Genomic DNA, 25580 nt, shown 5'->3' with positions numbered 1-25580 from the left:
GCTGAAGGTGCAATAGGACAGTGGTTACAACATGAAGAATGCTTCTTCAGTGGTATACAATAAGCAGTGTATCTGGGTTGGGGAGATGGCACTAGCCATGAGAATGGGAGGCTGTCCTAAGCTGGAACTGGGTTGCCAAAAATCAGGCGGTTGGAGAAATTTAGGCGTAAATTATAGCATGATATATAGCTTTAAGCCCCAGCTCTTAGGAGTAACAGTTTGAGACTGCAGTCAGTCCTGCTCCTTTCTTTGCATGGATGGTCATAGCTCCTGGAGTTTACCTTTAAGGCAGGTAGTAGACAGAAAAATTAAATATGTAGTAATTTTTTGCAGTTGGTAAACACAGAAATAACGTTCTTTGGTCTGGACATACAGTCATTTCCTTGCCAGACAGCCTAGTAGAATGTCTAGTGCAATGTTCCTACATTTTCTTCTAGTGTACTTGCTATTCCCTGGTGCTGTGCTGAATACCAGGCACAAAGTACCTTCCAGCTTTGTAAAGAATCTCACAGGTGAGATGGATTTCTTCCTACCCCCAACTAGGGCCTGAAACACAAGGACTGCTTTTTGATTCATTGTCTGATGCTGCTCAAACTGCCGGAGAAATAGAAGCCAGTGTGAATTATGATGCTGTCAAAGGTGATAAAATACTGAAGGGTATGGTAACACTGGGGCTGGCAGGACATCTATCTCTAGGTAGTAGTGGGATTGAGGGTGGTGGTGAGTCCTGGAACTGGGCTAGGGATCAGGGATGAGTGTAGGACTGGGAATTAACTTTGTAGTTGGTGCAGATGCAAAATCAGCTGTTGAATTTGGATTGTGTGGCCTGAAGTCCTTTAACCACCTGGGACCTCATCAGAGCTCCCAGTGAGCAAAGCCCAGAAAGCACTGGGATATGAACTTCCCCAAGGCCCTCCAGGGAAGTACAGAATAGGGAGGCTGGTGTTAAGGTGATGCTGCTCTTCTTCCGGTATGGAGCCAACGTACGTGTGAAGTTGTCTTTGCTGCTGGCTAGTGCACACTGTTCAGCCTTCTGTCCCAAGCATTGTCTCCTTCCTTGTTAGGAAAACTACTATCAAGACAGATTTTTGTCCAGGACCGCACTATTACAGGACTTCCTTTTCTCTTGCTGTCTTGAGCTTGGAGATCAGGTTTTGAGGGGCCTGCAAATACCCTCCCTAGGGGCTATTGTGCAAGGCTGCCTAGTTGGCACGACTGCAGGAGAAGGAAGTACCAGCACTGACATATGACAAAACTCCTGGGACCAGCCCATGTTCTGCCTCAGTTTCTTTATCTGACCTGAAGATTGCCAAGCTCTGCTGTAGACTGCCTGGATAGTACTCTGTTTACAGTTAGTCTAGTGGAGTGCACAGTGACCTATTTGTGTACTTTCTGTGTTCTGAAATATCATCCAGAAATATCTCTAAATGCTGAGCTGTATTTTGCCTGTAAAGCCTAATAATTTTCTATTAATACCTATCTTAGGTCTGATCCACATAAAAATGCAGTGTCAAATAAGGTTCTCGTGATATTTTTAAGCTATCTAACCTTTGGTCCTGGCCAAATTCCAATCTGAATAATTACTGTCTGACTACCTACATTCCTCTTGCATTTTCAATTGGGGAAGTTAGCTTTGCCTTTCTGTTTTAACGGTGGTTGTGTAACATTGCTCTGCAGCACTAAGTAGTTGCTGCATTCCTCTACAATGGTGGATGCGTTTTATTGGTAAGTAAAATGAGATTATAGAGGTATAATGGTTTTACAGCATGTTTATACCTAAATATAGACATGTCTGCAAAACCACTTTGTCTTATGGCCCTGTCACATATTATTTTCCAGGGAGTAAGAGACAATACAATAGTGTGGAGTAATGTGTAAAGGATTATGCTTACCAGACTGGAGTTTGGGATTTACTATATTCTTTTGCAGTGGCAAAATCACAGAAAAGACTCCAAATATAGTGTTGCCCCACACCACCACCAAGGGAAAAGCCTGCTCATGTAAAATACTTTGTAATAAAATATACTGGCACATTTGAAAAATAATTCTTGACTGGTGAAATTAAACTCTAGCAATATTAAAGTTACTTGAAACAACTAAGGGCAAATACCCCGTCTTACAGCTGCAGCCTTGTCAGCTGCTTGTGAATTTCATCGTGCGTCAGTTTCTCCATTTCTTTTCCATGTTGGAATCAAGAGCACCACTCAGGAGGAGGTTTGCATGCTGCCTCCAGTGCTTCCTTGACTGGGTGCCTCAATCTTTTGTATTTGAACAGCATAGAAATGAATGGATAAAACTTGCTGCTCTGTATGCAAAACCACATTGTCACAATTGTTCTGGGGTCACATTACTGTGATGGTAAGCCTGTGCTGGTTCACCCCAGCCTCTCCTCTACTAGCACACATTCCAAAGGGGCTTTCAGTGAGCCAGACCCAATGAAGAAAGGGAGATGGGGTTGGTGCTGGGATGTTAGTCCCTTTCCACAACAGCTGGCACGTGTATGTGAGCAGAAGTGGCCCCAAGGAGGGCAGGGGAGGGATTGTAACACTGTGAGCACCCCTGTTGTAGTCTTTGAGCAGCTCAATTCTGTGCTGTGAACCTGTTGCTGCCTTGTGGGAGCTGAATAGCTGAGGCCACCACTCAGCCCTGGGCTGGATGTGATTTATTTGTGTTCCCCAGCCTTATCACATCCCTGGGTCCCATCCTATGAGGGAGCCCTGCCTAGACCTGGTACCTGCTGTTACCTCAGAGGGATAGTGGTCTCTGCCTTGCAGGCTGCTCATGGAGCACCTGAAACACATTGTGGTCATGACAGAAGTGTTACGTGTGAATGAGAGAGGAAGGGAGAGCTGTCTTGGGTGGTACAGCACAGGCTACCTACATATTTCTCTGCCTGATCCGGAGAGAGCTTATGGCTGAGGATCCAAAATGGACATGCTGGGTTGGTTGTGGAGGCACTGATGACCTCCTCTTTGCATTAGCTTCTTCCTAGCCCTTGCTGCTCGATGCTTATCTGGCCAGCTCCTGAGGCTCTGGCTCTGTATGGGGAGCTCCATTTTCCATTCATCTTGTGTTGAATGGAAAAATCTGCCTGGGGGGCACATCTCATGAGCTAGACACCTGATGGATCGGCATGTGTGCTCTTCAGGATGTGGGCTCTTTGCTGCTGCTTGGAGGTAGATGCTAGAGATTTCTTGGCTTTGATGCAGGTGAAGAGAAGGGAACAGGGTTCCTGGATGGTATTTTTCCCAGTGGGAGAATTCTGTATTTGGGCATGAAGGCAGACAGCTCCCACGATCGCCTGCATAGCTTCGGTATCACTGCTATATGAGCCCTGGGTTGGAAGACCTTATAAAGTATCCCTGGTGGGAGGGGGGCTGGGAAAAACCTACACTCTGGTCCTTGGGCATCACAGCTAGCCATTGCCTAACCAAGCGCAATATACTGAGTAAGTCTATGCAGAGGGATCACAGGAGACATATTTTAAAGAGAACAAATATAGCATTAAAGTCAGTGAGCAAGAGAGGGAGAGACAGAGAGCGTATAGCATGCATTAAAGTTAATAAAGCATTGCAGGAGTGGGGACTGCATTTCACTGTGAAGGAATCTAATTTAGTGACTCGTAATTGGAGATAACAGTCCTGCTGGAATGAAGTTAGCTGTTCATTTTGCCAAACTCTCAAAGTCTCTTGGTTCTCCTTGTGAGCATCTCTCAGAAAGTGGATCCGTCAGAGAGTTTAGAATCGATTGGTGCTTCACACCCGTGGTCCCTTTCAGCCTCTTAAGTGGATTTGGTTCCTCCGGTGCATATTTATTATCTATTTTATTATCTGCTTATTTTTCCGGTACTATCAATTCAGGATGCATACTCTCTGCTTAGCATGACAATGAAGAAGCAGGTGCTGAGCCTGTGTGTTCTCCAGGGCAGGACAAGATGAGGCCCCCTGTGCTCTTTCTCTTTCAGTGGCTGATGCCAGGTATTGCTGTATTGTGGATGTCCAGCCTCCCTGAAGAACTGCCATCCTTGTCCGTGCTGCTGTTGCTTTCTGTTCATTTGATAGAGGCATGTGTAGCAGCAAACAGTCCCGTTCCTGGATCTTTCCTGGGCTACAGAGGTGTAATGCAAAGCAGCACAGGGCTGGTGTATTTATTCCAAGCATGCCTGGCTGCTGAAGAACAGTCATGGGTGTGAATAGGTGACCAGGACCTTCTGTGCTGAGGGAGTCTTCTTCAGCTTGAAATGCCTGAAATCTCCTTGTGACAGCAGCATGGCCCTGGGTGGGCACACTGGGTGGGCTGACTCCCACAGGGGTGGTGGGCAGATGGAGGGACGGTGCTCTGCTGTTGCTCCCAGCCCAGGGGGGTTCTGATATTTACACTGCATAGATGCTGCAAGGATTAATTCGTTGGTGTTTGTAAAGTGCCTTGAGGAAGAAAAATGCCGTGAAAATGTGAACTATTATTAAAACAAGACTGAATAAAGAAAGAACTAGGAACAGTCCCGCAGGGACCAGTCCAGCTTAGGCAGGGGCTGGAGAGATGACCTCATTGGGTTTTTCCATTTCTGCTGTTGTGATTACAAAATAAAGTGGACGTGTTCAGGGAGAAGATCTGTGTAACATCCCTGGTTGTAGTAGCTGAGGGTGAACATTTGTAAGCTCTGTGGGTCTTTCTGCTTCTGGGCAAAAATAGCTGTCATATGAGCTTGGAGGGAATGTCTTCCCCACACTTCATTGATCCACTTTTGGACACAACTGATAGGGATTTTTGTGTTCCTGGATTTTTAAAGATAAATGAACCTTGTATGGGTGAAAGGCATATGGTTGACTGTACTACAGACTGGAGCTGTGTGTGTCCTGGTGGTAAGAAGGTTGCGTGCAATGAATACAGCATAGATCCAATGGTCTTGCTCATTTGTCCTCACTTTATCATGGAGGGGCTGTGCTAAGAAAGTGAAAGGGAATCCTTATCTGCCTGGTCCCTTTAGCCTTTCTGCCTACACCTCCAGAAGAAGGCCAAACTGATCACAGGCACCAGTAATTTCTTTGTGTTATGGGTAAGCACTTGGACATGGGCTTGACATAAGCAATTAGTTTCACAAAGACAGCTGATCACTCATCAAAGGACAATTCTCTATCAGTTTTGACTCGGATCTCAGAGTGACATGGGACCTGAGAGATGACATGATCCCATCTTCTGCTGACAGCTGTTCTTTGAAGTGACTCTAAACTCTGAAGTAGAGGCTGGGCTGGGCTGACTCCACCAAGTTCAACAGAGTGCTGAATGTAGCTGAAGAGCTGGGCATCAGACAAGAAGGACGGGTGGGAGGAGGGCTAGTGGCTGAGGAAGATCAATGGATCCGCCTTGAAGGCTGAGTGCAATTAATCACTTTCCCTTTCTCCTTTTTTGTTATTTCCTCACTCAGGGAGTGTAAGAGCCGAAGATGAGGCCCAGGGTGGAGTGCTACTCTCCAGGGTTTTGGCTGGTGCTGGCAGTCCTCGCAACAACAGGGAGCGGTGCCCATGCCCAGAAAAGCCACCCGAGCATTGGCATTGCGGTCATCCTGGTGGGGACTTCAGACGAAGTGGCCATCAAAGATGCCCACGAGAAAGATGACTTCCACCACCTCTCAGTGGTGCCTCGGGTGGAACTGGTTGCCATGAATGAGACAGATCCCAAGAGCATCATAACCCGCATCTGTGACCTCATGTCAGACCGGAAGATTCAAGGGGTAGTATTCGCTGATGACACAGACCAGGAAGCCATTGCCCAGATCCTGGACTTCATCTCTGCCCAGACCCTCACTCCCATCCTGGGCATCCATGGAGGCTCCTCTATGATCATGGCAGATAAGGTAAATTTGAGATTTTTGCTATTGCACACCTGCAGATCGAAACTTAAAATAGAAAGATATATCTTATTCTGTGATCCTAAGGTGTAGTCTCATGAGGCCGAAGGGGTGGGGGATTAGAGAGTCTCAGATTCAAAGAGAGATTAAAAGGGCTGACTGTGTGTAGCACTGCTGAGACGAGCCTATTAATCATGTGGAATTATCTGCACAGAGAAAAACTGAGGAGGGAGAGGAGCGAGTAGAAGAGAGTTACAAAAGAATCAGCCCTTTTTTCTTCCTTAGAAGGATAAAGAGCCCCTGACAATTGTGATTTTTAATTTTTTTTTTGAGGTTTTAGTTTTGCCTGTGTTTTACCTTGGAAGAGCCAAGGATGCTGGCTTGGGTTTTTCCTGCATGCATCTGGAGGACATTGTGATATTTTCAGGGACGTTTAATACAGCTCTTACATCTTAATTGGAAAATAATTGAATCTTTAATAAAGCCATCCTCTCTCAGAAGTGTTCATTAGCTCCTGAAGTTAAATAGGTATTAGCTAGAGCAACTAACCAGTCTGAACCAGTCCAGCTAAGTCTTTCTTTTTTCCACTGCACTACTTTATTTCTTCCTATCACTGACATTTCACTGTTTTCCCAGGCCTCAGCCAGTCTTCTGGGGAATTACCTCACAAACAAGCCTTCCTGCTACTGGTTTTGAACAGGGTAGGATGCAGAGGGAGCTGCATCTTTGGCCAGCTGTTACCTCTCTGTTTAGGGGAGCCTTCATTGGATGCAGCTGGATCTGATACCAGTCTTCCCCTGGGAGGAACAGGGAACCCAGCAATTCATACCTGAGTGTACATTTTGCCAGATATTGTGGCTAAAAGTCCCACTGCTGTGGGCCAGTGGGACTACCTGAGGGAAGTGTGCTGTCCCTTTCCCTGCAGGGTCAGTACCAGACTGGGTGAGGGCCAAGCCCTTTATTGAGAAGACACTTTTGATCACACTTTGTGCCTGGTGAAGAAGTAAACAGGGACTCAAGCCAACAGCGTTTTTCTTTTACAGGCCACTTTTAAGCAAATCTGAGACATTTAACTAGACAGAATCGAGCCTAATTGAATGAAGGGGGAGAATTGAACTGGCCACTGTGGCAGCTTTTCCGCAGAAAGAGATCTAGTGGGCTGAGAAATACAGGCACTTCCTGCTTTATTCACGTTGTAAATAAATAATCCAGTGCAGGTTATTGTAGGTGAGTAAATGGTAATAAATTAATCACTAATTATTTTCTCACTCTTTGACCAACTGTTCAGTTGCCAAATAACATACAGTTAATATGCAGTGTTATTTTGTCGTATCAGCCTTTGCACTAAAGTAGTCACTGAATAAAATAATCACAAGTCTTTTTCGTCTCTCTCTCTCCTGGAATAGTTGCACATGTGATAAAGTCATTCTGCCCCATTCCACTCACATGTTTTGGAGGACAGTCAGGCAACAGTGCTGCATCTTCATGCTCTCCTGCCTGCTGCATTGCATGGTTATCAATGTCTGTGCCAAAGGGGTCTGAAGCATTACTCAAGTGCTGCATTTCATGCATTTGGTGATGTTTTATATCTTCTTTGAACAAATGTAAGAGTTACTGATGCCAGACCTCCTAAGCACTGGGGAAAGGTCCTTGTGACTTTGAACGTGGCAGGCCACATTCTGATTCAGATTCCTGCAGTGTAAATCCAGCATAGTCCCATTGCCTTTGGCAGGATTAGAACAGATTTACGCTGCTGTAGTTCAAAGAGAAATTTGGCCTATTGCACTTTGCAAAGATCTTTCTTTCTACCTGTCTCTAGTCTCTCCTTGGGAAGGCAGCATCTCCCACGTCTGCCCTGTGTACCCCACTGGTTCGCTTCTAAAGAGTATTTAGGCTGCCCACAAGGAGCAAAAAAGTGGAAGCCTTGTGAATGGAGACCTCAGTTTTATCCAACTCCCTCTTTTTGAAGTTTTGCAGAGAGAAGCAGGTTACACACAAAGATCTGCAGTTTTAGGAAAGGCCAAGATATTTATTTTTTTAAAATAGAAATTGAAAAGGCTGACCTTTACAGCTTCTGATTCACAGGTGCATAATCTTTAATGGATAATATTTATTTGATGAATTGAATTAAAATATGTTAGAGAGTAAATACGCTGATATTCTATTAAAAATACTGAAGTCAGCCTAGTAAGTCCTTAAAAAAAATAATCTATTTTCCACAGAGGGCCTTGACAGAGGCTTTGCTTTTAGTGACTCGTAGTCATATTCTTTGCAGATGAGTTGTGACTGGGGTTTGATCCTGCAAGCGCGGATTGCTTCTTTCAGCATCCCCTCAACACCCACAGCAGTCAGCTGCAATTGAACTTGCTCAGCATTTCACAGGTTCAGCCCTGCACTTATAGCTTTGTTATGCTCCCTGTGCGTTTGTGATCAGTAGTGCCAATGCAGACCTAAAGAGCACTACAAGCCACTAATGCCTTAGTGTGACAGATAAGCCCCTCTTCTCTGGAGGTTACTGCAAAACAGCTCCTCAGTCAAACCACTTTCCTTGGAGTAGCATGTGAAATTCTTTCACCTTCAATGAGAGTTTAATAGGTGTTTCTGAGAGGAAATTTGAGTCCATGTGTAAAAAAGGCTTTGTAATATACTGTGAAGCTGGTAAATTAAGACCTGAAAGGGTAGGCGAGAAAAGAAAAAGAAAAGAAGAGAACATTTCAAGCCTGAATTTTCTTTTCTCCTGTGTATATAGACAGAAATATTGTATAATGTGCACTATAGACTGGCTTCCTCTCAGTTAATGTGCATCTAGCAGTTTGCTATCTGCCAGCTGGAGGTCTGGGCACCGTTACAACCAGTGGGGAGGGGGGAACCACCTGAGGACAGTTCACCCTACCCACCTCAGGGTGCCCTGAAATGCTCGTAGGACAGTCCTGTCTCCCTCTGCCAAGTGCTGACTTGCTTGTGATGCCTCAAGTTAAATGCTATGAATCCTACCGTAGGTGTAACATAGCAGGTGGAGGTATGTTGCTAGCAGTGTAACATCTGGATTTCCTGATGATTTTGTTCAAACTCATGCTTTTCAATATTGCATTTGATTAGATTTTGTGGATAATGTTTATATCTTCTGTTTTCCCTGTGTTTTCCCTCTGAAAAATAAGTATACAGGCATTTGCGTATGTTTTTGCTGTTTCTCTCCTTGGTGCTGGTGCCTCTAATCCCACCTGTTTAGCTGTTACAAAGTGTTATGTTTAATCTTTGCCTAATTTGGCATCAGAAGAAAATGCCCAGATGATCTGTGTGCACACTGTGATCTGGGTTTAGTTCCAGGAAAACGGTGAAGAATAGACACATGATGTGCCTCACTTGAGCTCTGGAGAGACCACTTGGCTGAGGGAGAGTCTTGACGTTCCTGGTTCAGTCCCTTTAGTCTCTGAACATGCCAGCAGTGACACCAAACAGCGTGAACTGCAGTAGTCATTTTGTCTGGGCTGGGTGGCCTGGGAGTGATCGCTGAGAAGGGTCCTCATGGCTGGGAGTGATGGCTGTGACAGCTCCTCTCAGAGGACCAAGTCCTGCACCTGTGGGGTAGGATAGAAAAGCAATCACACTTTTTCAGCCCTGCACGGAAGCACCTGTCCTTGTTTTGGTACTAATATCTTGGAAAGGGACTAGGATAATGGTATTGTGTCACCTGGACCTTTGATGAGAAAGGGATCACTGATAATCTGTGTTTAATCTGGAATAGATCAGATGGAGAGGAGAGAAATGTGTACCACCACCAATGCTAGGGTCTTGTGATCCAAGAACTTTGCTTGTGGAAGCTTCCTAGTCTCTTCAGTTTCCCTGAAGTTGCCATAATGATATTTCTTTTTACAGCTTTGTGATGCCTGATCTTAGGCATTAGTCTGCATTGTCCAGAGGACTGCAATGCACTTGTGACTGGTGGGCATATCTGCTCCCATTCTAGTATTTAAAATAATTTTTCCTTTCTCAGTTGTTTTTTGAATGCAGAAATTCAATCCGATCACAGTGTGGAAATGGCTGATGGATGAGAATGCTGTGTGTTTGGAGACTGATGGTGGAAGGAAACCTTCAAGGCTGCAAACCAAGCTTCAGTTCAGATAAGCAGACAAACCAATATCTTGTGTTTGCAGACCTGAGCCTGGAAATCTGGGCTGGGCTTTTCTTCATTATATTTTCAATATTACTTAAAATCACTTCTTCCCAGAACTAGGAGTAGAGGTGCAGTTACAGAAAAGGAAATAACGATAACAATATACATTCATGGGTATCTTGAGTGAAATGTTGTTCAGATTTAGGATACTCATGATGTTGGAAAAGATTTAGCTTTTTGCCTAAAAAATGACCACAGCATTTGGCTGGTTGGTCTGTTTTGTAATGAGAGACTATTTATTTTTAAAAAATAACAGGAAATCTCAACTTGGTGATAATGAAAGCAGAAAAGGTAAGGGCAGAAAATGCCTCGGGTTCTCTTATAGCACAGCTGGTGATCGTTTTTAGTGGAACTGTCCCTCACTATTTCTCCACAGTCATGTTATTTTGCCAAAGCTTCTTGTCCTGTGCAGATTTACAATAACACAGTGGTGTCCAGGCAGCACCCAGGAAAAATATTGGAAGAAGAGAATGATTATGTTTTCCCAGCTGAAAATAATTCTTCTCTATCTCTGCATTGCTTGCTATTTTTTCCAGGGCTTCCCCACACAGGGTAGCCATACTGGTGGAAATAAAATGTTAGGAAAGAATAATCTGTTAAATTCAGTTGTGTCTGTAATAAAATCTGTATGAAAGCTGCATGAAACTGACCTGAAATCTAAAATCCCTGATCTGTTCTAGGCCAGATTCTCCTTCCTTTCTCACATAGCACAGATGTGACTTCTGCTACTCCCTGCACTATCTTGCTCTTTCTTCCCTGTTCACACCAAAGCTGCAATTGCACCTCCATTTTTCCATCCCCACTTCGTAAATCCCTGTCCCCTTTCTTTTGGCTTTCTGTCAAGGTTTCCAAGACACATTGTCTCTCTCTCAATGCTGAAGGTAGCTGTGATCTCCATGCTGCTGTAGCAATGATATTTATTGGTATTTTGATGGGGACGAAGTACAAACTTGAACAATAGGTGGAAAACACCAGGGAAGAAAATTAGCTGCTGGTCAGAGTGCAGTGAAGTGATGCTGTGGGTACAGTGAAGCTAAAATGATGTGGATAAGCTGAGCACCTAGATTCACACTGAAACCAGGACAAAGTCAAAGACACTGGGACAGTGCTGCTAAAAGCAGAAGATCTGTAATTAAAAGGAAAGCACTTTCACTCTCAGGTTTCCAAAGGTTAAATAATAGGGATGCATAGGGAATGCAAACCTCATTTTTTGGATGTAAATTTGTTTCATTTCCATTAGGGATGACATCTGAAATTTTTAGAGTCCTTGTGTGAAGGAAAAAACCAAAAGAAAAAGTTCCCTTTGAACGGATTATATGAACTGAAGTGAAATAAATTCCGAACAAAATGCTGCTTAGAAGCAGGAGGGGGAAAAGACACATTTTGATCTACAGATGTTGAAAGGGTATGGTTCAATGTTGTCAAAAGATTTCTATCCCTTTTTTCCTTCCAAAGCAAAACTATATACAGTTCACGTAATTTCACAAAGCATTTTCATTTCTCTGAAACAACATTTGATGATAGTAATGGTTTAAATGTTCTTAGACTAATCTAGTGGTTAACAAAGATGAATTTGATTTAAAAAAAATAAAATAACAAAGTCAGCAGTTTCCCTTCAAGCTTTTAATAATGTTATTGAGGACATGATTAATACACTTCTGCTTTTGGTACTCGATTTCCTCTTGCTGCCAAATGAAAGCTCTGTGTTGCTCACAAATAATGAACTAAATATCATGTGTCCTGAAACTACCAGTCTGCTGCAAAAGTTGGGGAGGGAGAAGAAAGATGGGTCACAGAGTTATAAACAATTAAAGCCAGTGTTGTATGCCAGTGTTGTTTTTTCCCATGAGTATACACATGTAATAACATGCCAGGTGGATCTGTAATTTAGGTTTACATCTCTGCCTAATCCACCCAAACAAAATGATATTTTCTCATGTAAAGAAAGGGAATATATGTAGTGTGTTTCTGTGGATTGTAATTATCATCTGGGAATTTTCCTAGAACAATATTTATTGCTTTACAGATGAATTACAGCACTTAAAATCCCTCAGATATTAGGAAACCTTGAAATGAACTTCTAAGAGCTTTAACCTCTCCCCAGGGCCATTAAATCCATCAATGTTAGCTCTCATTTTCTAAACAAGAGCTCAAATGCTCTCATCAATATTATTTCAATTAAAAAAAAAAAAAGACATTCAAGAGAAATATTTTATTTCTTTTATTAAATACCCTATTAAAATAATCTGCTGTTAAACCTGTGAAGTTTTCCTCTACTTTATCTTCCATTTTCTTGGGAGGAACTCCATTTCAAGGCCTTAAGTTTTTTGGGGGTATTGTTTTCAAGAGTCACAAGAGAAAATATGGAATTTTATATCCCCCCCCCAATTTAAAAGAAAATAATCTGGTAACTTTCCCTGAAATATCTCCATCCAGTATTTTCTACTGGTTGCACTTTATATCTGCCCTGAGCCTTGGAAATGCAAAGCCTTGGAGACCTGAAGCCTGAAGGCACCCTCTGGTCTTGAGTATCTCAGGGTTGGGGAAGAGAGAACCTGGAGGGACCTTGGTGAGGTACTTTTGGGCAGCGGCAGTGCTGGGGCAGGGATAGGATGCTGAAGGAGATGACTACACGGAGGCATGATTGCCTTCCCTTGGCAGAAGTTGTCCCAGACCAATATCAAGCAAAACTGAAGTCTGATTCCTTTACGTCAGCCTTCTGTAGCTATTTAGAAGCTGCTTTATTTTGGGCCATAGAATTCTTTTTCCAGAAGTACAGAGCGTTGGTTTTCTTCTCTTGTTATAATGATGTTTTCTTTTGAGTGACAGGAGGCCTTTCCTTGCCTAGCTCTGATAGCAACTGCTGCAACATACCTGAGGGAAAGAGAAGCTGAATTAACTTCTTTCCAACTGATGTTTAAATGCGGTGTTGCCATTGTCTACCTGGGAAAGAAATATTGCACTATCTGTGAGGAAAAGGTGGTTTTCCACCCAGCTTGGACCTGGCAAGTAATGAGGCTTTTGTGAAGTTCTTTCTTGCTAGATTTCTAACTTTGATATTCACACTAATGATGTAGTTAGATCTCCAAATCTGTGAGCGCTTATCTAAATAAAACCTGGGAGCTTGTTGAGATCTGACCCACAGTTATTTATAATCATTATTATAACCCCTTTCTTCAAAACAAAAAACCCAGCACAAAAGTATTAAATCAATTTGTGCCATCCCCAGCCGGACAAGGAGATTAGTTTCTTCATTCTGGAGCAGGCAGTCCTTTATTACAACCCCAAGCGGTTACTTGTCTCACAAAATCTAAATTAATTACACTCAAATTTGTCCCTACCCTAAACTGGCCTCAAAATGAAATTGAAAACACGGAGTGTGAAATTGCCCAATGCTGCTGCTTTAGATCCGCGTGTCATTCCCCAGTAACCGCAGGACAGAGAGAAGCAATTCTTTCCAGGGAATCTCTTATTCTCTTTGCCTTTTATTTGCCTCATTAACCAAGTTTGGAGGGGATGGATTATGAAGGAAGTTAAGGGAATTACATATACACAGGCTGGAAAAAACCAGGGTACAGATAAAGATATAATTGTGACTGTTAAGGGTCTGGAGCAACTGATATATGAAGATAGAGTGAAACAGCTGTATGTGTGTATTGTAGATTGGCTGAAAAATGAGTCAGGATGTGATTTATACACACAGTGAATAGGAGTAGACTGAGATTAAAGAAAATAGTGCTTGGTGTAGCTGCCAGAAGTAGAAGTACGAGCAACGGGATAAAGTTAAGAAAAGATGTTAAATGCTATGTTGTGATATGTTAAATGACAATATTAAATGATACTTAAGTGTATCAAGAAAAAATTCAGACACTGAGTTTTATTAGGATGTGCTCTAGTCTCCTTAGGGAAGAGCATGGAAACCATGTTGCTGTTTTCAAGCAGGACTGAACAAAGCACTGGCGAATGTTATGTTGCTAGAGCTGAGGAGAAAGAGGATAAACAGATGAGACACAGAAAAGAAAACTGAATCTAGGATTGAGGGAGTAAAAAAAAAAAAGAGAGTAAGTTCTGAGGGTGACTGAAAAAACCCCAAGCAAAACCTAAAGGCTCTGTTGAGGCATTTTTTCTCTGTGCTTTGGCAATAGCTTCTAGCTGTACATCTGTGAGGCTCCTGATAATAACAATAGATGTATGTTTCAGAGGAAAAGGGGAAGAAGGAATGATGTGGAGAGTCTAAAGGCAGGCAGGAAAAAGACAAGAAAGGCAAGCACACACAGTGAGGAGAACTGATTTACAGGGTGCTGGCAGAGTCAAGCAGGTCTAGTAGAACTGAGTCCACACTGCAGCTCAGCTATAAAACATGGCTTTAAGACAGTTGTTCAACTTCTGTCTACAGCATTTTGCCCTTTGCAAGACGGTAACAATGTTTTTGTAAAGTGCTTTGAGGTCTATGAAAGGCAAAGGCTACCCTAATTGCTAGGGGGCAATTACTAGATTTTTCTAGCTGAAGCAAATACAATGCTCGATATGAAAATCTGGACTCTAGGAGGAGAAGCTGTAACCCCCATTAGAAGTGGTTGAATAGCTGTGGCATACAGGAGAACTTTTTGTATTCAGGCCTGATAGTACCATCTATTGTAAGCTTGCCCAGCATTCCCCATTATAAGATCCTCTTGGGGGTTTCCTGTAACTTTGCCAGGCTATGACTGTTTGAGCAAAGTTTCCTATGCCAGGTGTATGCCTCAAGCTGATTGATTTATTTCACTATTTATTTGGAAAACAAAACAGCTCTCTGAAAATATGGCACAGGACGATATATGATTTACCTGTGTCAATGTCCTGGCACATTTTCCTCCAAAGGTTCTGCTTGACCACCACGGGTCCTTAGAGCAAAGGCAAGGGTTTGGTGTGGTGTCTTACAGGGGAGGGCTTTTAACCAGAAATGTGCTGGTTGCCCCAAGTTTGGTCTTGTTGTAAGCATGAGAAACTGTGTATGTACAGCGGAGTCTTTTTAGATGTCTGTCACACATCTTGAGAAGATCTTGTCCTTCAAAACTGTGCTTCAAAACTGCACCTTGGGGGCTGCAGAGGTCATGCTGGAGCTGAAGCTCTCCCGTGGGGTCCTGGTGGGATCCAGCCAGGAGAAATGTGCAGCAGGGAATCTGGACTGGTACAGGGTGAGGTTGGGGGGGTATGCAGGGTGTCATGAAGAGCCAGTGCAGAGCGGCAGCATCTGAGAGAGATCCTGAAACAAGGAGATGGGCAGGCAGGTTGAAAAAGGTGGGAAAACAGGGAATGGGGAATAGGAAAAGGCAGAGAAGAAAGAGGAGGAGGTGTGCTTGCCCAGGTGATGCTGCCTGAGTTGCCACTGGAGTGCAAAACCTTTTGGGTGAAAACTGGCTGAGGAGACCAGGGCTTGGCTGAGGCAGGGCACGGGGCAGTGGCATCAGCAGCCGTGTTTTCCCTGTGAGTGCTGCCTGCCCCTCCAGTCGGACAGGAATGTTCCCTCCTTGCTCTACACTGAGCCACAAAGGGAGTCAGAAATGGCTCCTTGCGGGTGACAGGGACACTGTCATCAGGGCTTCCCTTGAGAGAAGGCCACCAGGTCTTCCAAAGTGTGCCTGGGGCTGACTTGGCTGTGCCCTTCCTTAGCCAATACACCCTGTGCCAGGGCCCCGGCCCTGGTGGGGAGAGGGAAAAGCTCCTGGGAGAAGGGGGCAAGACCCCACAGCCTCCACCAGCTGCGTGGCTCAGGGTCAACGTGGTCACTGCCAAGGCTCTGCACTGGAGGGGACAGACGGGAGCCATTAGGAGGATGCTCTGTGATGGAGCTGCTGACTCCTCCAGGTGTGTGTTCACTCAGGGCAGTGCTTTGCCCCAGCTCTTGCTCCAGAGCTCACTTTACTGCTCCCTTTCTGCTGTGTCCTTACCCCACTCCGTGGCTTGTGGCAGCAGTATGGAAGTGTGGGATGAAGAGCCATGTGGTGTGGTTCTGCCGTGGGGCTGTGGACAGCTTGTCCACTGGGCTGCCAGCCTTGCTGGGTCTCAAATCCTGCTGCATGCCTGCTCCCCTTCCCCTTCTCTCCCTTCTCCCACTTCCCTTCCTCTCACCCTCTCCTGTCTGTCACTCTACCCATTTCTTAATTATTGTTTGCACTGTGCTTTGAAAATGTGGTGTGCTGTATAAATGTTAAGTGTTTTTATTATTATTATTATTTCTGCTTTTTCATTTGCATCCCTCACCCTGTCTTCTCACTCTATTGTGGCTTCCAGAGAGAATGTGTGGGCTTACATTATTTATAGCTGTGTGAGAGTAATTACAGAAATGATTTAATTACTCAGTTAATACTGTTCTCCACATCACCAGCTTGTCAAGCTGGTGATCCTCTCACCGCAGCTAAACATGCAGTTTAGCGTTATCTATTCCACATCATGGTTGAGCAGTTAAGAGGAGGTTAAGCTTGGGAGAAAGGTTTGTGACAGCCTTGTAAGTTGCTGGTTACTCCCCCTGGGCTGAGGGATGAGAAGGTTGAGCATGGGGGGACGTGGCCAAGAGTGATGTGGTGTCACCTCAGCAGGGGCAGAGCTGCCTGTGAGGATGTGGTTGTGTGGTGAGGGTTTATGGCTCCTGGCTGATGGGGACTCCCTCCAACAGAAACCTACTTGAGCTAAAGTTCAATATTTGGTGTGCTGCATTAACCAGCTCTTCACATTTATCAAAGGTCAGAGATCTGGGAGGATTTTATTGTCTTAACTTCTGTTAAAGCCTAACAAATCATAGGGCTTACACACCTGCATGGGCTGAGTGTGAGGTAATGTTACTATCTCCAGAAATGTTCGTCCTTGCAAGTAGCTGCATGTAGCTCTCACCCTCTTGAAATAAATGAGTTTTCCCTTCGAAGTGGATAGCCTCCTCTTGCTGAGACCCCCCCTCCCCATTGGAAATACAGTGTTTCCATCACTTCCAGTTCATGAAGACTTGTGGGGAGCAGGGAATTTCCCATTGCTGGTGCAGTATGGAAGAAGGTTGAGAGAGGAAACGACTTTCCTCGAGGCAATGCATTGAGCTGATGGTTACCAATACCATTTAGTTATCTGCTAGAGACAGTTAAAAAAACCCTCCACAAACCACCCAGTGAGCTCAGCAGAAATGTAAGAAAGACAGACAACCGTCTTCTGAAGATACTATAGATAAAAGGAGGGGTCAATGGATCCTTAACAAAGGAACCATTGTTGCTTGGGAAGTGGAGAGAGAGGCTTTCGTTGGATAGTGGTGAATTTGTTAGATAACAGTCTATGGAGACAGCATCTCTCAGAAAGTGCCTGCCTTCTGTGTCTCCAAGTTGCCTGGCTCTATTTGGGCCCCTCCAGGCCCGGGCTGTGGGCCAGGCTCAGCCTGTTCCTCGGCGCGGGCGGCAGGAGGGTTGGGAGCAGGTGGCTCCGGGGCTGGTGGAGTGGAGTGAGTGCCTTTTCCATGCGGCACTGCCTGCCAGGCTGCCAGGCGCAGGACTGGATTCTGCCCACCTCCCAGAGAGCGGTGGCAACCAAAGAAGTAGGCTAGAGTGTTTTGCGTGTGCACAGTGATTATAGGTGCCATTTTTTAACCCTGACATCCAGCATAAGGCAGGTTAAGGCAGCCCAAAATTGAAAAAACACTGGGCATCTCCGCCTTCTGAAAGTTGGGCCTTTCATGGTTTATCTCTGAATGGACACCCGACGTCCCTTATCACTTTTGCAAATCCACACCAGAGGCTTTTCTCCCCCTGATCTGACCCACTTGAAAGTGAATTTTATGACCTGACATTGGAACAGCTTGTTGAGAAGGCAGAGCGAGCGGAAGGGTGATGGAACAAGTAGTTTTGTCAGCTCCCAAATGAATGAATCCTGTTTTCAGCAGATTCACATCTCATGGTTAATTGACTCTTTAACTGAATTATATACTAAAACTGTAATGCGAGCTTGCCTTAGTAGACACCAGAGAGTCCACAGAGGAGAGAACCTGAGCTGGGCGAAGGGATTTCAGAAGAGCTGAACTCATTCTTCCCCCAGTGGTGAGGACCAGGGGCATTAAAAGGATCTAATTTCTCCTCCCAGTGCATTGTTCCAACTAGAAGATGTCCAGTCCAAATAAGTGGGTGTGACCATAGCAGGTTCAATTTTTCAGGAGCTGGCTACACCCCCCCTCCACAATAATTCCATTCCCCCCGTCTCTTATTGCTTTCCTCCCAGTTTCCACTGTGTTTTTGATATCCACTGGCTGGTCGATGGAGAGATGTACTGTTGTGTCCCAGGGGATCTGTTTATGGGGGCTGCCCACTACAGGCATGCTGCCAAGTCAGGATGAAGTTTATTTTTGTGCCTAGTGAGGCTTTGACTGCGAATGGGTGAATCATATGCACTGCTGTGGGGCCAGGGAAAGGACTGCATGCAGTTGGAGGCTGTATTTTATACAGCACCATAAGAATTTAATTCTCCTCGAGTCCTCTGCCCCTTTGTTAAATCAGGTGGAAATTAGCCAGCAGGTTCAAGAGTTACTGGGAAACCTGACTCACGCATGCACGCACACACACACACCCCCCCCAGGTTTGCAAAAGCCTTGTTTCCTAAAGAAAACAAGCCAAAAATGCATACGGAAGGTGGGCAAAGCCTGTGGAGCGTCCTGGGAGCTGTGATTTCTGCACAAGTGACCCACGCACTGTGTGTCCCAAACATGCTTGCAGCATGCTTGCCCTCCCTGCCACATGCTCCCATGGTGACTCGCTCTGATTCACCCCAGCGAGCATCTAATGCAAGCAAGTGGCACCGCCAGGGTTGGGCGCTTGGTTCACACTTGTGCTCTGTGCATGTCTGCACCGTGTGACTCACGCTACCGCACCGCGGTGGCTTGGATGGCAGCACCGAATGAGACGTAGCCATGAGCAGGAGCCTGCTCAGTGTTGCATGCTCATGTCGGTTAGCTTTTGAAGAACATGGTGCAAGGCTTGGAGATTTTAATATTTCTATCCAAAACCAGACCTCTTGAGAAAAGAAATTGGCCTGATGACAGCAACAATAATTGGATTATTCCACTGGATTATTCCATTGGTATCCTCTGTGCCTTTTACTATATTTTCAATGCAGAGACTTAAAAATTGCACTTAAAATGTGAATTGTACCTTGGTTTTCTTCATAACCGACAAGCAGACATCTGTTTTCTGCCTCAATTTTTTTTCTGCCTTTGGGCTGGCTGAGCTTTCTGTATAGTCCTATTCTTAGCCTTGTAGCAAGTCTGCAGCAAACTGTAGTGGTTTGGGTTCCTCAAGTGGCACTGAAGGAGATCAGGGCATACTCTAACCAGTGGGTACCTTCAGCTGGACAGAGGATGAGCCCGGCAGCCTTCTATTTCTGCTAGTTTTGGTCATCTGACAGACTCCCTAAACTCATGGCATCTTCCTCTCTTTGTTTTAAAAGTCTCTGATTATCTTTTGGTAAACTTTTGCATACTTAGAATCTGCCAGGTGAGTTTTGCTGCACTTTGGGCACATCCAAATGTTTGCTATAGCCATTAACTGGCCAGAGATGTAATTTATTTTTGCTAGTCAGTTGGTTCCTTAATTTAGATTTAATAAGTCACTTTGTGCTCCATTAATTAGGCCTCCATGCAAAATGTTTAATGCCAAAGTGTGCTTGCCTGCAGATGGTGGAACAGCTTCATTTAGAGAATGGCTGGAGACCTCACTGGGCTGCCCATGATCCGTTCTCCCACAATGAGCCATGCTGCTGTTAACCTTCACTATCTCCATGTCCGAGTGTGAGGCCACGGAGCTCATCTTCACCAGGGCTTGTCCCAGCTGTTCTCTCTGTCTGATACCTCTGCCCTTGCATGAGCTCCGTTGGAAGATTTAAAGCACACATGCGGATTTTAAGTTTCATCTGCTTAATCATTATAAACTGAAGCTGTGGCTCACAGCTCTCTCACCAGAGGCAAAGTGGGCTGACAAAAACACACTGTGATACTGACTACTGGGAGGAGAAATGGAGGTTGTGAGTGGTATTTGTCTCCTGCTGCGCGTTGGCCACGTTTCTGTTGACAGTGTTGCTCCCTGGTCACTGTACTGGTCCAGCAGTGTTACTCTATATAGAGACGTGCCTGTAATAATACTCAGTAATATACAGTATAAGCTGCAGGGAAGCACTGTGTGCTTCCAGAGTGCCAGTAGCCAGCCAGCAGCTCCTGCCGTGCTGCTGCTACAAAATACACACATTTCTCGAATCAAACATCGATGGCTTTTTTGTTTGGTAGTAGGGGAGTGAGTTTAGTTTTTCTATTTCCCCCTCTCCTGGTCTAGTCTAGATTGCAAGGATTTTCTTTCTTGGCATATTTGTGTTTCTGTGGCCAGGGAGAAGTGGTTTTGTGTGGGAAAGGGTAACACCATGTGGAAGAGGTGTGGCTGTGTCTCTGTGTGATCAATCACACCCATGTAGAAGTATGGACGTGTCCTGTCCTTCTCCACGCTGCATGCATCCCAGCTATCAAGGAATCTTTTTGGCCAGCCATTTTGCTGTTGTTTGATGAATAAATTGGATAGGAAAATGAGCTGACATGAATAGGTTAGACAGAAGTTGACATGGATCTTGTGACAATTTTTCTCTTTGCACTCAGGAATCTGTAGGGAATGGTCCACCGGGAACTCATCTCCTGGGATTTGTTCCTTCAGTTACAAGGAAGGAACGTTCACAGGATAAAATCATATTCTGATATTCTTCCTTGCAGCTCATCTGGTCTTACTATTCTTTGCGCTGGTCCCCCTCTATGTGCTAAGCATGCTTTTGGGGGGTAGCCCCTACAGAATGGGTGGGACTTCTTGTGAGGGCTGAGAAAAGGTGACAGAACTGTGCCAGGGGTAAGAAAAGGATGAGGAGACCTGCTGAATGGGGGTGTTCAACAAGACACAGCAGTGTGGAGGAAGGGCTTAGGGTACCCCAAGAGTGAGGGTGGAAGGAGGCGGAGGTGTGGGAAGAGGAGGTTTGGCATGATGTTCAGCGTAATTCGTAGACTAAAGTGGCAGAAAGGTCTCAGGGTGAGCTCAGATAATTAATTAATGACTGCAGGGATGCATCTTCCTCTCTCGGCCAGCAATACGTGCACTGTGTGACTTCTAGTGAGTGTCTCTCTCCCACCGCTTCTTTTGCTTACACCATGGCCAGATGTGCTCAGCAGCCCTCAGCTTTCTTGAAAAGACCCTTTGTGTACCTGTTCCATACCACGGACCAGAGGCTGGGACGGCTGATGGCCCTGTATTGTGTTACCACCTCCTTGGTGACATGTGCTGCCACTCTGCACTGTCGCCATGTGGTTTGCCATGCATTCCCAATTTCTGCCTTGTCCTGGGAGATCTTCGTAGGGGGCTTTGAAGAAGAAAGGAACTGGGGCTTTAGTTGCCTTTAGTCCCCATGTTGCACGGGAGGCAGGATCTGGCCCCACTGCTGGTGAGCACTAGGCTGGGGAGGAAAGGAGTGCAGTGAGGAGTGACTCATTCTCCAGAAATGAAGCAAATGCACAAAAATGTGTCTGCATCTAAAGATTGGGGGAAAAAATACAACTTAAGACTCAAAAGGTTCATTTCAGTTGCCCAAGTCCCCCCAGAGGAAAACTCTTTGCTGCCAGATACTTTCCCTTCCACAGCCCCATTATTTTTTTCCCCTTAGTATTTTCTCTTAATGGTTGAATCGTTTAACACCACATACAAAGTCAGATCTGGCCGCTCTGGGGCGATTCTGGGTTGCCATGGCAATGAAGCCTGTCTTTCCAAATTAGGACATTTTTCCTGCTGCCTTTTCTATGCGAGGCGTTCTCTCATCTCTTCTTCTCTTACTCTCCCTTGATGTCTGAAGTGTGGAGTGCTGCCTCCTCTCTCGCACGCTTTCTGAAAGCGATCAGACTCTGCCCGTCTGAATTAATTCCTCTGAAGCCCGTGCCAGGTTGGCGTGCGCCAGCTCAGCGAGGACCAGCTTTGTGCTCCTCAATGAATGTGCCATAGGATCAGAGTGAGGAGGGGTAGGAAAAGTGTAAAGGTGGTGAGGTTAGTGGGGATGGTAGCGTGGGACCGTGGCATGCTTGTTTCCTGCCTGGGGCATTGCCTCATCTTTGCCTGTGTGCTGTCTGGAACTGGCTGCTGGGGTGAGAGCTGCTAAGCTTGAAGCATTCCTTAGGACTAGAAAAGCTAGAGGAAGAAACATGAACATGAATGTGTTGGCAGGCACAAATCTGTCAGACAGCTCTGGCTCCCCAAGGTCCCATCCTCTATGGGGCAGGCACCTGCAGTGAGACCATAGGAGTCTCTTTGGGGTGTTGTACTGCTGGGCCTTGGTCCCCTGGGGACGCTGAGCTGTGCCTGGTGCGTGTCAGTGTGCTCAAGCAGACAAGTGGCTTTGTACCACTTCTGCACCAGTATATTCCCCTTGTTGGCTTGGGATTTCGTGTGAGTCAGACTCACCCCTGTATTATCCTGGCTGCTGGCAGACTCCCATGGCCACTGTGATAGCTGGGATTAGTCTGACATAGGGATGCCCCCAGCCAGCCTTCCCTGGGTTATACCTCTGACCCAGGGAAGCAGGAAGAGAAAGAAGTGGGCACAGGCAGCACTAGAAACTTTCAGAAATGGAGACATGCGTGTTGTGGGCAGGTCCAGGGGGCTGAGTAATGCCAGGGGCTTGGAGCAAATCTGCTGTCCCAGAGGAGTTTCAGCACGACTGTGTGAGGTGATGAGTGGCAGAGCAGTATGGTCCAGCATTTTCTACCCATCAGGGAGGAAATTAAAAGGTGGTGTTGTGAGGTTTCCTTGCTCATTCTTCCCCTGGCCAAGTGGGCTACTACCCCAAGACCAGTTTTTAACCTTGTGGTATATTTTGTGACTTTCCTGTACAGCAGAGGGCAGAAAATCAGAGGAGAGTAAAAGTCATGGATTGTGAATGTTTGGAGTGGAGACAAAGGTACAAATTTTGGTTGAGAAGATGATTGGCCTCAAAGCCTGTTCTGTTCTGGCCATGGGATGGCGTTTCTGTTTTTCATAAAAAATGCTTTGGAGCTGGGGGCAGTTGGCTGTGAAGAGTTCAGCAGAGTGATGTGCCATAGCTGAGGTCCTTGGGTTCAACCCCAGGTGCTCTGTACCTTCGGCTGCTGTGTGACGGCAGTCATGTCCTGCTGGGCTGATCAGGCACACTCCCCTTTTCTCCAGAAAGCCAAAAGTCTTGATTCTGTTGAATGATACAGCATTTAAATAAAAATAGGTGTGTGGACTTATAAATTGTTTGGACTTTGCTATACTGTCCCAGTAGACCTGAAGTTGTCCAGTAAATGTTAATTTAGAAACCTTTTTGTAACAATGTGTGAACTAGTTCAGACCAAAAGCTGATTTAGTCCAGTGTTCTGCAGCCAAAAGGAACTGATAGAGGATCAATTAGTGATGCTTCCTCAGAATATTTTCCAAGCATCCCGCGAGTTATGGCTCAGGACTTCCTAAGCTAGCCAGTGTATCTTTGTATTTAGTAATGCTGGATGGTTTTTTCTTCCGTATACTTACTCACATGCAAATTTTTGACGTTTGTGAACCCATGAACATTTTTAGCATCCAATAGACAAGGAGTTTCACCACATAACTGCTCAGGGGGTGAAGAAGTTCTCCTTCGTTGGTAACTTGCCACTTGGCATTCTTGTTTGATAATCACTCATTTTTTTACTGGAAAAAAAGGTAGCTAACAGTTATTCCCTCTTCAACATCTCTATCCAGCCCCAAATCTTAGAGATCCTTACCATATTCCCCCCAGCTATCACTTTTCTGTAGGAGAATTGTAATTTATTTAGTTAATTCTCAGGAAGACCTTTCCAGTTGTGTCATCCGTCCTCCTACCTTCTTTTTCCTCTTCTACATTCCTCTGGGGGAGGAATTCAACAGAGATTCTCCAGTGGAAACAAGGAAGATCTGGAGACAGTGGGTATTACTTGCAGTGTCTAACTGAGCTGGCCATGATACAGATAGAGCATGCCCAGTGGTGTCCTCAGTGATGGGTTTTGGGTCTGCCCTCTGAGATGTGGGTAAGAGGTGTAGGTGTCCATCACTGTTTGAAGGGCAGTTTGAAGGACAATGGAACCAAAATGTAGTGCCAGACAAAGTACTGAGAGGCTGTGGTATCTCCTTGGACATCAGGAAGAATTTTTCCAGTAAGATGGTAGTGCAGTGCTGGAACAAGGGCCCTGAGGTAAGCTACAGCTGATTGGGTCCAGTGTTGGCAATGGTCTTGTTGCAATGACAAGGCCCTGTCCTGCCAGCGTTTCTGTGATGCCATGAAGTGTCATTAAGGTGCCCCAGGAATGATAGTGAGCCTAAGGTACAGAAACCTTCTAGAATTGTCTTTATTGTACAAAACCTCTTTGTGACTCTTTTTTCCCTGTATGATTTCAGTCTATACTGACATGGATCTATTATTTTTTTGCCCCTTTGCTGTGCCCCTCTAGCGAGAGCACTGCAAGCTTTTGGGCTGTGATGGGTTCAGGAGTGGATCCTGTATCCCTGGGAATCTGCACCATGCTGAATAGCTGCTGTAGAAGTGTCCTGATGTTACTATCAGCCTCTTGTCTGTGGCATGCCAGTGCTGCCTGCCCAGCTTCGAGGGGATGCTCGAGCAGGCTCCGGCTAGCAGACAGCAAGGTGTGGGGCATGGCTTAGAGCAAGCTTGGTTTGCTGAGCAGAGCAGCAGCTAGGTCACAGAGGGGATGCAACAGAGGTGTTGTAGAAGCAACTGATGCCTGAATCATTGCATGCCTGGGAGAGGGAAAAGCAAGTTGAAACAACAATTAAAAAGAACAGAGCAAAACTCCTAAGACTTCCTGTAATTGCAAACGATGTCTCTGAAGCTTCCTCAGATGATGAGCAGGTTTTGGTGGTGCAAGGTTGAAAGATGACTGAAAACTTAGATGTGCTGGGATGTGGAGTCGTGATGCTTCCCAAACACCAATCTGTTTCCTAAACTTTCAGTACTTTCTTCTTATAAGAAAGTTGTTCCTGAAATAACTCTGAAACTTGTCTTTCTTATAATGCTATTATTTCAGGTGCTTATCCTGTCTGAAATGCAGAGGTAGCTTCAGCAGTTGGAATGTGCAGTATTTAAAGACTGGATTTCTAGTCACCTTATTTTATGTCTGCCCTGACTCTAACTGTTTCTGGCCTCAGCATCTTCATTGTTGTGCTGCTCTTGTATCTTCATGGCTTAGAGAATATTAAGATTGAAAATGAATGGGGAACATGAAAAAGGTATCTGGACTTGACGAAATAGTGGTGGTGTGTGTATGTGTCTGGGAGAGGTTACTGTGAAAATAATTTGTTCTGAAATGATACGGGGTTTGCAGAATGCAGAGAATTTCAAAGGCTTTGTTTCACATGAATAATGCTACATTATACATGTAAATGCCATTATTAAAGGCTTCTGGGTATTCCAGGAATATAATTAGAAGGAAAACTTTGGGGCAACTAGTGTAAATCAAACCAGGAGAATGAGCTGATGGCAAGAATGAATAATTAT

At 45.1% G+C, this 25580-nt stretch overlaps 1 protein-coding gene across 1 annotated transcript in view; it reads left to right on the top strand.

Annotated features, from left to right (window-relative positions):
- Nucleotides 1-5419: 5419 nt before the first annotated feature.
- The window catches only part of LOC104404321 (glutamate receptor ionotropic, NMDA 2B-like), a gene marked incomplete at its 3' end in the record, with an annotated part of 90610 nt that continues 70449 nt past the window's right edge, over nt 5420-25580 (top strand). Inside the window, exon 1 of the mRNA XM_010012721.1 lies at nt 5420-5854. Coding sequence (XP_010011023.1) covers nt 5444-5854 — 411 coding nt within the window. The remainder of the gene's footprint in view (nt 5855-25580) is intronic.

Source organism: Nestor notabilis, unplaced genomic scaffold (assembly GCF_000696875.1).
Source record: "Nestor notabilis isolate BGI_N333 unplaced genomic scaffold, ASM69687v1 scaffold24504, whole genome shotgun sequence".
Taxonomy (NCBI): Eukaryota; Metazoa; Chordata; class Aves; order Psittaciformes; family Psittacidae; genus Nestor; species Nestor notabilis.
This window is presented reverse-complemented; position numbering and strand designations above follow the sequence as displayed.